The 15,393-nt window shown below is 39.9% G+C and overlaps 1 protein-coding gene across 3 annotated transcripts in view; it reads left to right on the forward strand.

Moving 5' to 3' along the window:
* Positions 1 to 15,393, forward strand: part of AZIN1 (antizyme inhibitor 1) — a 47,227-nt gene that overhangs the window by 13,460 nt on the left and 18,374 nt on the right. For 2 of the 3 annotated variants that reach the window (XM_017859453.1, XM_017859455.1), the window contains exons 3-5: positions 9,157 to 9,353; positions 13,462 to 13,635; positions 14,689 to 14,861. In XM_017859453.1, the coding sequence (XP_017714942.1) occupies positions 9,252 to 9,353; positions 13,462 to 13,635; positions 14,689 to 14,861 (449 nt within the window). In that variant the 5' untranslated portion in view covers positions 9,157 to 9,251. Of the gene's footprint in view, positions 1 to 2,541; positions 2,688 to 9,156; positions 9,354 to 13,461; positions 13,636 to 14,688; positions 14,862 to 15,393 lie in introns of all 3 variants that reach the window. The other variant, XM_017859454.1, reaches the window with a different exon arrangement.

The raw sequence follows: 15,393 nt of genomic DNA on the forward strand, positions 1-15,393 counted from the left end.
TTAGGAAGGTCAAAAGATTGGAAAGCAACGTAGACCAGTTTTTTCTTTCTTTTTTGAGATGGAGTTTCGCTCTTGTTGCCCAGGCTAGAGTGCAGTGGCGCAATTTCAGCGCACTGCAACCTCCACCTCCCGGGTTCCATCGATTCTCCCGCCTCAGCCTTGTGAGTAGCTGGGATTACAGGCGCACACCACCATGCCCAGCTAATTTTGTATTTTTAGTAGAGACGAGGTTTCTCCATGTTGGTCAGGCTGGTCTCGAACTCCTGACCTCAGGTGATCTGCCCTCCTCGGCCTCCCAAAGTGCTGAGATTACAGGTGTTAGCCACTGTGGTTGGCAGTATGAGCTTTATGTTGACTTCAGATCACTTTTTATCTGCTTCTTGCTCTTTACTGCATGGATCCTCTGATGCCCAGTTTGCAAAGATCTCCCAAACAAGTTTGGTATCTTCTTAGCGCATGTAGGTTCAGCATGAACATGTTATATTTGGCATGACCAAAGGTAGGATGGGGTTATCCTGGTAGGTTCAACATGGAAATTCCGACAAAACAGTCCTCCTCAAAATAATCCTCCTAATGAGAGGTTTGCTATCCTTAATTCATGAAGAGCTGCTTCCGATAAATAAAAGACAAAAACAAGAAAATGAGCAAAAGACTTGAAAGCTGTTTGCCACTAACAATTTAGCAGTTCCAGTCCCAGGTATAGACTGTAGTCCCTGGATCAGTGCTACTTAAACTGCCAGTCAGTGGAATAAGGACTCTAGTACCAGAATGTAAAGTAGCATACTGCCCAACACTGTTTTAGGGTCGCATAGAAGAATAAAACTATTAAGTAACAAAGGAATGATGGTTAGAGAAGGTCTAAACAAATTCTAAGGGAGATGTACCCACCACCACTTGGGGGAGATATACAGGGGCCTCTGAAGTATTGCATCTTATTTCTTGCTTTTCTTCTTTTTTTTTGAGACAGTCTTGCTCTGTCATCCAGGCTAGAGTGTGGTGGTGTAATCTTGGCTCACTGCAACCTCTGCCTCCCTGGTTCAAGCGATTCTCCTGCCTCAGGTGAATCAGGGATTACAGGTGCCCACCACTGCGCCTGTAATAATTACAAAATACAAAAATTATTTGTAATTTTTGTATTTTTAGTACAGATGGGGTTTCACCATCTTGGCCAGGCTGGTCTCGAACTCCTGACCTCATGATCCACCCGCCTCAGCCTCCGTAAGTGCTGGGATTATGGGCATGAGACACCATGCCCAGCCAGCATCTTATTTCTTAATAACCTGCTTAACTTGGTCTTGGTTACAATTACAGTATTGCACATGTATTCTGTATGTTTTCCTTTGGTGAGTAGGGGACAGGCCGGCAATGAGCTCTGCCTTAAGGTTACCAAAATAGTGTGTCTCTTTAAAGGATTATTTCCTATGCTTAATTGTAATCAGGAAAGCTAGAAAACTTGAAATTAAATGATTGTGTACTTCATGTCGTATTGTAATAGTCATCTTTAATGTTATCACATCTTAGTTGCCCAAAGGGTTGTAAATACTTCACTCGTGTGCAGGTACACACACACTTTAGTAAACACACATTTTCTCCAGAAAAACAAATTTAGTCTTCACATTGAATAGTCAAGACATCATTTTTAAGGGAGTCTAATTGTGTTAATTCCACAAGCAAAAATAATATTGCTGTGAGAATTGTGTATTTCGTTTTCTCATTAAGCTACTTTTTAATATTTATGGTGAGGCAGTTCATTGGGCAGTCTTTATACAGGCACTTCAAACTTAGCCTGTTGGGCTTATAACCTTTAGGATTTTTTGCCCCCTTGATTATTTCCAGTTCATTCTTGTTCCTCTCTTTTAAAAGAATTCTTTATTTGTCACCTTTAGTTTTCTTTCTCTAGGGTTACTCGGTTTTTTTCAACCTCATCACCTGAAAAATAATTTTTAGGGGTATGCATTGTGATTACTGGCTTTCTTATTGAAGCAAGCCTTGTCCTGATTTATCCTGAGTACTCAATGTAGGCTATTATTGTCTATCACTTATTTTGGGGTCCAGGGTGGCAGAAGTTTACCTGATCTTATGATCCCTCAGTTTATAGGATTTCCTACCAGTTTCAGTATGTAGCTTCCTGGAATTCTTTTGTAGTGATTCAGACCTACTCGAGGTCTCACATCTATAGTACCAGAGTCATTCTTTAGAAGCTTCTAGTGCTCTTCTGGTCAATTACTTTTAAAGGTATTCTATGTGGTAAGTAACATTTTTTGTTGTAGGTAGAATGCAGAGGGGACTTAAGCAACATTGTATATTTTTAAAGCTGTGAGCTGGGTGCTAAATCATCAAATGCCTATGTAAAAATAAAAGTAGAAATGCACTTAGACATCTTCAGAGTAACAGTAATAGTATAAATTTCAGAATATCTTTTCTCATTTTAATGAGTAAAATCCTTTTAGAAAATGGTTGATGTATTAAGGTTGGGTTTCCTGCTTAGGTATCTCTGAAACAGTATTCTCAACCTTTCAGCTCTCCCTGTTCTACTTCCAGGGAGGTCTTCACTTCAGAAATCCAAGACTCATATTCATCCAGCTTGGTGTCAAGTGGGCTGTTGCTGCCAGAATTATCTTGTGATTATTTGAGAGATGTATCAGTTTCTTCTGAAGTACAATCAACTGTAGAAGCCTTTGTAGCAGGTGTGTAACAAGGCAAGTGCCCAGCTGCTGCAGCCGCTACTCTTGGAGCTACCCTGTCGATGAACATGAGGACTCAGCGGCCTCATGAAAGGCTCCAGGGAGCAGTGTGGTTCTTTGGAGCCTTTTGTTTCTTTTGGCAGCTCTTCATGGAAAAATGTATTAACAGAAAACACCAATATGAAGGTGTGAATAAGGAATGTTACATATTTTTTCTTCTCAGTTATGAGTCTAAGAGGAAATTATTAATAAAAGTAGTATTATGGTTATACGCTACTGTATTAGTGTAAAATAACCTGAGCTTTCTCAACCTTATGTTAATAAGGTGGTTGAAAATAGCTTAAAAGTGCTTGTGAGTAGAGAATACTTTCTAGTGTCTATTGATAATATCAGTCCTGTTTCTGATATGTAAGCCAGAAGAAGTGGTACAGTTTCTTTTGAGAATTATTTCCACTCAGAACTGCAGGGAGATCTTTGATGTATCACCTTGGTTTGAGTCTGCATTCTTGGTGGAGAGTATGGAGACATCCTGGAAAGAGTCCCTGTGGGGTGTTTTGTTTTGTTTTGAGAAGGAGTCTCTCTCTGTCGCTAGGCTGGAGTGCCTTGGCACAATCTCGGCTCACTGTAACCTCCACCTCCTGGGTTCAAGCGATTCTCCTGCCTTATCCTCCCGAGTAGCTGGGACTACAGGTGTGTGCCACCATGCCTAGCTAATTTTTATATTTTTAGTAGAGATGGGTTTCACCATGTTGGCCAGGATGGTCTCGATCTCTGGACCTCGTGATCTGCCTGCCTTGGCCTCCCAAAGTGTTGGGATTACTCTGCTCCCAGCCCCCTGTGGTGTTTTGAGGTAGATTAACTTAGTGAACCTGGCATAAGGTATAAATTGCTCACCCCCAACACATGCACACTTATTTTCATGCTTGCTCCCTAGAACATGCAGTGTCTAAGATTTTTGGTTTAACATTGTCACCAATTAACTTTAATACCTCCTGAAAATGTTTTGGCAGAATATTTCTTAGTGCTTTCAGTAAGGTATAAATGTAAGAACATAAACCTTTCTTTTTGTAACAATGGAACTGTAAACTATTTTTGCTAATGTATTAAGAAAACTGCAAGCAGTGATCCCAGAGGTATGATTTGAGCTGCTTTTTTAGGACTTTCAGTGAGATTGGGGCACAACATAGGGAAGACTTAAGCAGCCTACCTTACCCACCTGCTTATCCCTTTTCAGCTGGAAATATTGGGTTTCCAAGTGGCATTTCATTTGAACAAAGACTTTGTTGCCTCGAGATGTATTAGAAAATTTGACTAGTCATAGTGGCTCACACTGGTAATATCAGCACTTAAGAGAGGCAGAGACGGGAGGATAGCTTGAGCCCAAGAATTAGAGACTAGCCTGGCCAATGTAGTAAGACCCCATTCACCATAAAGAGGACAAACAAAAAAAGAAAACTTGTTGCTGGAGGTGTTTGTGTTTTACAAATTCTTTTGAGGAACTGGCTTTTTTTTGGCCTTTTGGTCTTTAACAGTAGCTGATAGTTGAGCTTTGCATTCACAGGCATGGGTAGCTTAATGACAGAGATACATTCTGAGAAATGTGTCTTTAGGTGACATTTCATAAGTTGTTTGAACATCATAGTGTACGTATAGAAACCTAGATAGTACAGCCTACGACACACCCAAGCTGTATGGTGTAGCTTACTGCTCCTAGGCTACCATCCTGTGTATTGGTACTGGATACTGTTGACAGTTTAACACAGTGGTAAGTATCTGTGTATCTAAACACAGAAAAGGTATAGTAAAAATGTGGTATTATGAGACCACCTTCATGTATTTGATCTGTCCTTGTCAAAAACGTTATGCATATGCAACGCATGACTATATATCTGGATTGCTTGCATATCAAAGTTATGGGCTTCTTTTAAGAATGTGAAAGAGCTGGACAGAGTGGCTCAAGCCAGTAATTACAACACTTAGGGAGACTACGGAGGGAGGATTGCTTGAGACCAGGAGCTTTAGACCAGTCTGGGGCAACATAATGAGACACTATGAACAAAGAGTTCTCTACAAAAAATAAAAAAAATTAGCTGGACATGGTGGCATGTTCTGTAGTCCCAGCTACAGGGACTGACTGAGTGGAGGTGGGATTGAAGGCTGCGGTAGGAGGATCGCCTGAGTGGTTGAGGCTTCAGTGAGCTTTGATCATGCCACTGCACTCCAGTCTGGGTGACAAGAGTGAGACCTTTTCTCAAAAAAAAAAAAAAAAAAGGAAAATGTACTTACTTTTTCAATACACTTCCAGGGGTTCATTACCACCACCCCTAAGTTTAAGAACTCCTCACTCTTTGTTGTGAAGTCTTTTGTCCATTTGTTTCTGAGTACCTACTCTGGGCTAGGAATTTACAGCAATCTCAAAGCCTTCAAGAGAGCATCAAGGAAAATAAACCTCCATTAGAGCTTTATTGGGTTTTTTTGTTTGTTTGTTTGTTTTTAAGAGATGAGGTCTCCCCTATGTTGCTCAGGCTGATCTCAAACTTCTGGCCTCACAAAATCCTGCCTCAGCTTCCCAAAGTACTGGGTTCAATCAACTACTTTATTGTAGTTCTCTGTGTAACGAAAGAAAACAAATGTTAATGTACTGCGTATGTGGATTCAGGTGATCCTTAATTCATTTTGTCAAGTACTGCCAGTATAGCAAATGAATTTTATTTCGTTTTTCCAACAGAATGACTTTGTCACTCAGCTGGGACTTGGTTAACAACTCTGCTGTTACTTCTGAAGTGACAGTTCCATTTCAAAGATGAATAGCGAACTCCACAAACATTTTATCTTTCCTTTAGAGGAGGTCATGTTTTTCACTATTTTTATTTATATTGATAATGCCACTATATGTCAGCTGTTTTGGTTTAGCCTTCAGTTGATGTTTAAAATTATTTAGCTTCTATAAAAGTCTGATTTATAGTGACAAGAAGTTGGTCAGTGGTTGCCTGGGGTGGAGTTGGGGATTTGCTGCAAAAGGGACATCATGTGAAGAAAGGCTACGAGGAGGCGTGATAATGTTTTTATACCAGTGTGAATAAACTTAGCATTTTTCAACAAGTATGGGTGTTTATATGTCTGAAAGGGGTTAGTTGATTATGTGGATATGTTAAAGTTCTTTTAAAGAGACAGAGAACTGTGTTGGATTTCCCCAAAAAAAGAAGTCCTGTGTTTTATAGAGATGGGGTGTTGGGGAAGCAGGGTTTTCATATTGTTTTAAATGTTTTGACATTGTTTGATCATTAGTAGCTCTAGAGCTAACCTACTTAATTATTCCATTCCTCAGTATATAAATGGAGATAATACCGTCATCGTGGTTTTAAGTGTTAGGAGAATTAATATTGAATAGATGAAATACTTAGGCTGGGAGACTGCTATAAACATGTTTACTGTTAGCTTTAAGCTAGCTTAGCAGGCAGTCAGAGTTGAACCTATGAAATTGCATGGTTTGAAAATATTTGGGAAAAAATATCTTTATCCATATCATCATACTACTCTAGCAGAAGCTCTGAAGAATGTAGGGAGTCAGTGAGTAAGACTTTATCCAGTGGACCTGATGTTTTTATAAGTACTGAGGATCCTGACTGTTAAAGGAAAATTACCCTTCCTAAGAATACTATGGTTGTAGGAAATCGAGGTTTATCTTATCCTGACTTAAAAGCTAGGCCTTCTGTATTTGGCAGCAGTTGCGTGTTGTGGTCTATAATCAATAACCAAAGGTTTTCAAGTAAATACTAAATACTACGTATGTATTAGACTATGATCAGAGACTTAGCAACTGAGATACAATTAAGTCCTCACTGAACATCATCAGTAGGATCTTGGAAACTGCGAATTTAAGTAAAAAGACGTACAGCAAGCCCTCAAATAACATTTCATTATAATGGTAAGAAAAAAATGGTTTCGTTTTACTGCTTTTACTTAAAAGATGCAGTTTGCAAGAAGCTGTTGACATAAAGTGAGGACACTATTTATTTATTTATGTATTTTCATTTCAAAGTATTTTATTTAGGCCAAAAGTCTTGATTACGTATTTTTTCATTTATTAATAGTAGGATAAATGAAAACTGGCTGCTATGCCAAAAGGTTAGTGATGCTAAACTTAACAGGAAGTTTTACCTTATTTTCTTGTATTGATCTTTTTAAATGAGTGACCTTTATTTATTTTTTTATTTTTTTATTTTTTATTTTTTATTTTTTGAGGCGGAGTCTCACTCTGTCGCCCGGACTGGAGTGCAGTGGCCGGATCTCAGCTCACTGCAAGCTCCACCTCCCGGGTTTACGCCATTCTCCTGCCTCAGCCTCCCGAGGAGCTGGGACTACAGGCGCCCACCACCTCGCCCAGCTAGTTTTTGTATTTTTTCTTTTTTTTAAGTAGAGACGGGGTTTCACCGTGTTAGCCAGGATGGTCTCGATCTCCTGACCTCGTGATCCACCCGTCTCGGCCTCCCAAAGTGCTGGGATTACAGGCTTGAGCCACCGCGCCCGGCCGTGACCTTTATTTTTTAATTGTTCTTAGTACTCAGTTGAATATCCCCCCAAAATTGGTGCTTTAAATTGCGTAAAATAAACATGTATTCTTAGCCTAAAATCCCTATTTTCTGGGCACAGATTTACAGCAGTCCTATTATAACAACCTTTAGAGAATGTGCAGGCTGTGATTTAACTTCACTGCATAAGTATTAGGTCTATTCAGACAGGCCTCAGTTAACCTGGTAAAATAAAAACATCAACTTTTCAGTCTGTGCTATATGGCATGAAAGAGATCTGATGAGTTGCATTGAATGTAGTTAGCTTCTTGGAAATGAAGCTGTTAGTGTTTTAAAAATTAAAACTGAGTATTTGTATTTCATGAAATTTGACTAATACAGCTTATTAAGGACTGTTTTGGTGAAGCCAAAATGCTGACACTTTTAAGAACCATTGGAATGGATTACACTTTCAGGAGAGTGGCCATCACCCAAGGGTGAACTCTAGTTTGGGGCACTGGGGAGGGTGGCGGGAGGAATCAAGGACACAGGAAAGGCTGTGCAGGTTTTAAAATAGTCTACAAGACAGCTGGTCAGTGCCATTATTAATGTGGCAGCCAGAAATTAGTACCAGATATTAAGTAGTATCCTGTCTGGTGGACCTGTTTTATCTCATTTATGTTGAAGTTATTTCCTAAAGTAACCTAAGGACCAGTGAAGTTCAACAAAGAAGATAAACCTATATGTCAGTATGTGCTGCCTCAGGACAATGAGTGCTCGGGTGGAGTGGGCAGGTTTATTTTATTGATTTGATTGGAGAGGGGTAGGATTTAGCCTAAAGCCATTTTAAAAATCAGATTTCTTAGTAACTGGTTCAGGATGTACAGATACCTAACTTACAAATGTAGTTTCTAATTACGTTGTTTTTGCATTTCTGGTAATTGACAATCTAGCTCTAGTCTAGCCAGCACTGAAACAGATGTTTTTAATTTGTATGCTTTATGATTTTTTTTTTAAACAACCTATTGAATAAATAACTAAGATAGTTAACTGAGGTTTAGAGAAATTGATGTAGATTCTCCTAAATGATACAACCAGGACCAGGTCTTCTGACTCCTAGTCCAGTGATTTCACCAAAGCAACTCACCTCATAACATTGCTAACTTGATGTAGCTAGTACTGTTTTAGCTTGAGATAAGGCCTAGGCAGTCTGTATCAAAGCTTCAGATTGTTCCCTCAAGCCACCGTCCACCCTCACCCATTTTTATTACTTTCACCTACTTGGGAATTTTTTTTTTTTTTTTTTAGGAGAGACGGAGTCTTGCTATGTTGTCCAGGCTGGTCTCAAACTCCTAGGCTCAAGCAATCCACCGGCCTGGGCCTCCCAAAGTGCTGGGAAAACTAAAATTTTCCCAAAGAAATTAAAGAAATTAAAGAAAATTAAAAATTTCCCAAAGTGCTGGGCCACCATGCCTGGCCAGGACTTTTATTTATTTATAAGACATTTATCTGCAATTACCTGGCAGTATTATTATGTGGCTGACAGTATATTGGAAGTTGAGACTGGTATTTTGATTTCTTGGCTGCAGATACTTACTTTACTAGGTTTCTTTACTCTTAAAATGGGTAAAATTAAGTGTGTTACAGGCGCACAAAACAAGATAATAATACAGATTGGGTCTTCAACTCTGTAAATAAGGGGACCATATAGGCTTGTAATATATTGTGTATGTATGTGAGTTACCTCTTCAAATTATATTGACCTTTTTGGGTAAATGTATTTTAATTCATGTATTTGCTTTTTTAAATAGGCGTTAAAGGAAATTAATAATCTGATGTTTCTGAAATTGTAAAATGATTGCATACATTCCTCACTAAATTAGGCACTTAGCACACTTTCATTGACTCGTACATTATGTCTATAGGAATAATACAGACTTATATAACTTATATTTTGACAGTTTGTTGCATATTCTAAGGACCCAGACATAGGCTTGGTGGCCCGTCTCTTGTCTTTCCTGGTTTATGACTTTCGGCTTTGTGGAATACGGCTGAGATGAAAGGATTTATTGATGATGCAAACTACTCCGTTGGCCTTTTGGATGAAGGAACAAACCTTGGAAATGTTATTGATAACTATGTTTATGAACATACCCTGGTAAGTGCCACTTCTCAAATACAGTGTTTGTCATTTTCCAAGCTCTGAAACATGAATGCTTTTTAATTTCCAAGATGGTAATCTGATTAAAAGTACTTGGTTCAGATGTTATCTGATTTAACTTGACCTTCACCCCCCACACCCATTTCCTTTGAGTAGTGATCCATTTTTTTTTTCCCATCCACCTTATTTAAAAATCCTCCCTATGCCCCCTTTTCCCTGCTACCCTGCTATGCCTTTTAGCATCTGGCACCCAGTTATGTTCTGTTTATTCTGTTGATGTGATGCCAGCCAACCTTCTAATCAGTACATGGCTTCTTACTCATTTTTCTCAATTTTCTTTTTTTCTTTTTTCTTTTTTTTTGGAGACGAGTGTCACTCTGTCACCCAGACTGGAGTGCAGTGGTGCAATCTTGGCTCATGTGCAGCCCTCGCCTCCTGGGCTCAAGCATTTCTCCTCCCTCAGCCTCCTGAAGTAGCTAGAATTACAGGCGCACACCACCACGCCTGGCTAATTTTTGTATTTTAGTAGAGACGAGGTTTCACTGTGTCAGCCGTGCTGGTCTTGAACTCCTGACCTCAGGTGATCTACCTACCTCAGCCTCCCAAAGTGCTGGGATTATAGGCACGAGCTACCGTGCCTGGCCTCAGTTCTTTTTTTTTTTTTTTTTTTTTGCTTGTTTGTTTGAGATGGATTCTTTTTTTTTTTTGAGACAGAGTCTTGCTCTGTCACCCAGGCTGGAGTAGCTGTGGCCGGATCTCAAGCTCACTGCAAGCTCCGCTCCGGCGTTCACGCCATTCTCCGCCTCAGCCCTCCCGGGTACGCTGGGGACTACAGGCGTCAACACTCGCCCGCTAGTTTTTTTTTGTATTCTTCTTAGTAGAGACGCGGGTGTTCAACCGTGTTAGCCACGGATGGTCTCGATCTCCCACTCCTGACTCGTGGATCCGCCCGTCTCGCTCCTCCCAAGTGCTGGGAATTACAGCTTGAGCCACCGACGCCCGGCGAGATGGATTCTTACACTGTTGCCCAGGCTGGAGTTGAGTGGCATGATCTCGGCTCACTGTGACTTCTGCCTCCTGGGTTCAAGCAATTGATATAGGATCCTTATGCCTCAGCCTTCTGAGTAGCTGTGATTACAGATGTGTGCCACCATGCCCAGCTAAGTTTTTTTTTTTTTTGATGGAGTCTCCCTTTGTAGCCCAGGCTGGAGTGCAGTGGCACGATCTCAGCTCACTGCAACCTCGGCCTCCCAGGTTCAAGCAATTCTCCAGCCTCGGCCTCCCGAGTAGCTGGGATTACAGGCGCCCGCCACCATGCCCAGCTAATTTTTTGTATTTTTAGTAGAGATGGGGTTTCACCATGTTGGACAGGCTGGTCTCGAACTCCTGACCTCAGGTGATCCACCCGCCTCGGCCTCCCAAAGTGCTGGGATTACAGGCATGAGCCACTGCGCCCGGCCTCAGTTTTTGTATTTTTAGTAGATGGGGTTTCGTCATGTTGGCCAGGCTGGTCTTGAACGCCTGACCAACATGTGATCTGCCTGCCTGGGCCTCCCAGAGTGTTGGGATTACAAGTGTGAGCCACCGCGCCTGGTCTCAGTTGTATTCTTCAGTGGATATTAATTTACTTTCAGATAATCTTGGTTGTGTATGTTCATTGAGAATTTGATAATTTCTCCTGAATGCTTACTCTCTACTGCTCCAGGAGTCAACTTCTACAGAATCATATACTCACTGCTACTTAAGGTGATTTTTTTTTTTTTTTTTCTCTTTGAGATGAAGTTTCGCTCTTGTTGCCCAGACCGGAGCGCAGTGGTGCGATCTCAGCTCACTGCAACCTTGGCCTCCCTGGTTCAAGCGATTCTCCTGCCTTAGCCTCCCAAGTAGCTGGGATTACAGGCGCCCAGCACCAGGCCCAGCTGATTTTTATATTTGTAGTAGAGACAGAGTTTCACCATGTTGACAGTCTGGTCTCAAACTCCTGACTTCAGGTGATCCACCCACCTCGGCCTCTCAAAGTGCTGGGATTATAGGTGTGAGCCACTGCACCCAGCCTGGTAAACTTGGTAAAAATAAAAACATCCTCAACTTTTGAGTCTCTGCTATATGGTGTGAAAGAGATCTGATGAGTTGAACTGAATTTTTTTTCATATTAGACTTAAATGATACAATCTTTCTTTATTGGAGAAAATTTCCTATATTCCACCAAACTTGTTAGAGAATTGTTTTTCATGTTACTGGTGTTCAGTAATCGAATATCCAAAATTCTCTCCTTCTCTTGACCTTAAGTCTACAGACGTGTTCATCTTCCCTTCATCCTAGCAAAAATCGCTTTGTCTTCCTCTGCCATTCAACTGCTGAAAACTTGACATATTGGTCATGAAACTTGTCATATTGGTCAACCAATTTCTGCCAAGTCATCCTTCAGTCAGTTGCCACTAGCTCCTAGTCAAATTTTGATGATCGTTCTTAATCACTTAACTTTATTCTTCTTTTTGCAACATTTTTTGGGGGTCAGATATAATCTTTGAAATATTCCTTTCATCCCACATCTAAATTACCCCACATTTAGTAGCATTCAATGAGGATTAGTCCTCAACCCTGTTCTCTGCTGGTTCTGGGGTGACACTTCTGTGTTCTCTGAGTCATTCAGTCCACCTGTTGTTTGTGCTTTTAACCTTGGTCTTGCCTCCATCACATCTTTGTATTCATCTCCTCCTCCATTCCCACTATCTATTCGTCTTTGCACATGTCATTATAGTGACTTTCTAACTTATCTCACTTTTCATTTTCCTATTGTTTGCCTAAGCCTGCTTAATTTTGTTGAATATTCATTAAATACAAGGCTTCCCTGCTCCCTAAATTTGTGTTTCGTTGCCTACTGAGAATTTTCTAGACTCACATCATGCCTAAGATAAGGAAGGAAGCTGAATACCTTGTTGTTTCATCCCATTTCTCTTGGTGGTACCCATAAATATCTTATTTTTTCCCAATCAAATTAAATATAAACTTTTTGTCTCCAGAATACTATAGATTCCATAACTTGGGAGGATGGATAACTTAATACAACTGTTAAAATTCTGCTGCATATAATGTGCATTTTGCATTTATATCAGTTGGGCACTATATTCTAATGGACATTTTCAAATACTGTGAATTAAAGAGGTCAAAACAGTAACATTGTCTTCATGGATTCTCAAACAGTATTTGGATGTTGTACGTCCTAAATAAGATTTTTTTGCCTGCTATCTAACATTGAGGAATATATGTTCTGTCCAACAAGCATAAGTCATCTTTCTAGTTCTAGAATAGCCACAACTTTAAGGAAGATTATTCTTATTCAGGCTTATCTGATATTTGGTAGACTTACGTACTTTTAAAATCTAATTTTGACGTCTCCATGTGCAGACTAACAACCTTGTCTTTTTTAAAATGGTTTCCTGGTCGGGCACGGTGGCTCATACCTGTAATCCCAGCACTTTGGGAGGCCTAATGGGAGGATCTCTTGAGCTCCAGGAGTTGGAGGCTGTAGTAAGCTATGATTGCACCACTGCCGTCCAGTCTGCTACAGAGCAAGACCTCAACTCTGAAAAAAGTAATAAAATAAGAGGTTTCCCAGTGAAGATGGTCTCTTATTTTACCATGTTATCTTAAGGTGCACTTTTAATGTTGATATATAGCTTTTGTTTAGCATTTCTTCTTACTGTATTAGGAAATTATATCCTGAGCTGCCAAAGTATTTTAAACAGTGGGGGAAGCATGGGAGAAAATAGGTTTCCTTTCTTCAACTGCCAAAAAGTAAAATCAAGGGAGTTTCATTTTGACTTTTGTCACTGTAATTGAAAATAGTTTTTTTTTTATCTCAAAGGGGAAAATATTTTATATGCTTATGTATACAGCACAGCAAAATAAATGGAAGAAAGAACAAATGTATTCAGTCTTTTTAAATGTTTACTTAATCAGTTAACAAGCTTTAAATGTACTACTGTATGTAAATATATGTCTTGGCCCATATATTTGTGGAGGAAAGATGTTCTTCCTATTTTGATACTTGATTTTTAATGGTTTTTTGTTCATATTTGTCTTTTTTTCATAACCATGATAGACAGGGAAAAATGCATTTTTTGTGGGAGATCTTGGAAAGATTGTGAAGAAACACAGTCAATGGCAGAATGTAGTGGCTCAGATAAAGCCATTCTACACAGTGAAGTGCAACTCTGCTCCAGCTGTACTTGAGATTTTGGCAGCTCTTGGAACTGGATTTGCTTGTTCCAGTAAAGTAAGTATTTTTCATCTTTTAACTAAACTGAACCATTTAATAATTTAACTTAATGTAGTTACAGTGGTTAGAGAACAGATGCAAGGAAGCTAGATTTTTGGATGGAGTTTTGAAATAATTGTTTAAATCTGCAGCCCTATGTTGGAAAATTACAAGCTTTGCTTTTCTTTTATTTTTTTGAGATGGAGTCTCGCTCTGTCGCCCAGGCTGGAGTGCAGTGGCATGATCTCGGCTCACTGCAACCTCCGTCTCCTGGGTTCACACCCTTCTCCTGCCTCAGCCTCCTGGGTAGCTGGGACTACAGGCGCCCGCCATCACACCCAGCTAATTTTTTGTATTTTTAGTAGAGACGGGGTTTCACTGTATTAGCCAGGATGTCTCGATCTCCTGACCTCAGGATCCACCTGCCTTGGCCTCCCAAAGTGCTGGGATTATAGGCGTGAGCCACCGCGCCCGGGCCAGAAAATTACAAGCTTTTAAAGTGCACCAATGAAAGGGAAGTTTTCAGTGTGATGAGCCTTTGAAACGTTTTATCTTTAATAATTGAAAACTTTAATTTGTTCCTCATTCTTAGGCTAGAGCTACTTCTAGGCCAAACTATAGCACATATCTAAGGTCTGAGATTTCTTTGGTGCTTCTTTTTAACAATGTTTAGGCCAGGAGCAATGGCTAACACCTGTAATCCCACCACTTTGAGAGGCTGAGGCAAGAGTTGCTTGAGCCAGGAGTTTAGGACCAGCCTGGGCAACATAGTGAGATTTCTCATCTCACTTTTTATTTATTTATGTTTTTAAATAAAAATACTGGTTTGACTAGGCACAGTTACTCACACCTGTACTCGTAGCACTTTAGGAGGCTGAGGCAGCAGGATCACTTGAGCAGCCCCAGAGATGGAGGCTGCATTGAGCTATGATTGTGCCACTGCACTTGAGCCTGGAATACAAAGAGTAAGACCCTGGTTTTAAAAGGGGTGGGGGTAATAGTAGTAGAGGAAGCATTATCAGAATATGAACTGTGACATTATGTGTTCTTAATTTAACCTCATTTTCACAGAATGAAATGGCTTTAGTGCAAGAGTTGGGTGTATCTCCAGAAAACATTATTTACATAAGTCCTTGCAAGCAAGTGTCTCAGATAAAGTATGCAGCAAAAGTTGGAGTAAATATCATGACATGTGACAATGAAATTGAATTGAAGAAAATTGCGCGTAATCACCCAAATGCCAAGTAAGTATAAAAACTAAGTACTTGAAAATATTACTTACCACTTAGAGGGTTGGGTTTGTCTTTTAGCTGGGAAGAAGGAGCATTTGTGGTAGGGCAATGATGTGTATCATAATTACAACTTATTTAAAGGTCCTCTGTGGGAAACACTAGTAGCATTTTATTGGCTCTCTACCTTTGATTCTTCGTGTGGAATTGGGATTAAAAAAATTAAGGGCAGTTTGGGGATATAATTTTGTAATCTTCAAGGAATCCTTGATAGTTGGTGTGATAATCAAATTAGGGCCATGGCTATATTTTCATTATTTCTGTAACTGAGTTTTGTAATGTTAGGAACAGGATATACTGTGGTCAGCTTCCTGTTTAGCTGAGGGTTTAATCTACCCCAGGCCATAGTTCTTAAATGGTCTTTACTGACAGTGTCTTCGAAGCCTAGTCCGTAGATTTGGGGAGTTTTGTTTTTAAGGCTAATACTTTTCTTTTTGAACATGAAGTTTAAATTTTTTACTTGCACCTTCATGCATCCAGAGGAATT

The sequence above is a fragment of the Rhinopithecus bieti genome, unplaced genomic scaffold (assembly GCF_001698545.2).
Source record: "Rhinopithecus bieti isolate Rb0 unplaced genomic scaffold, ASM169854v2 scaffold_47952, whole genome shotgun sequence".
NCBI lineage: Eukaryota > Metazoa > Chordata > Mammalia > Primates > Cercopithecidae > Rhinopithecus > Rhinopithecus bieti.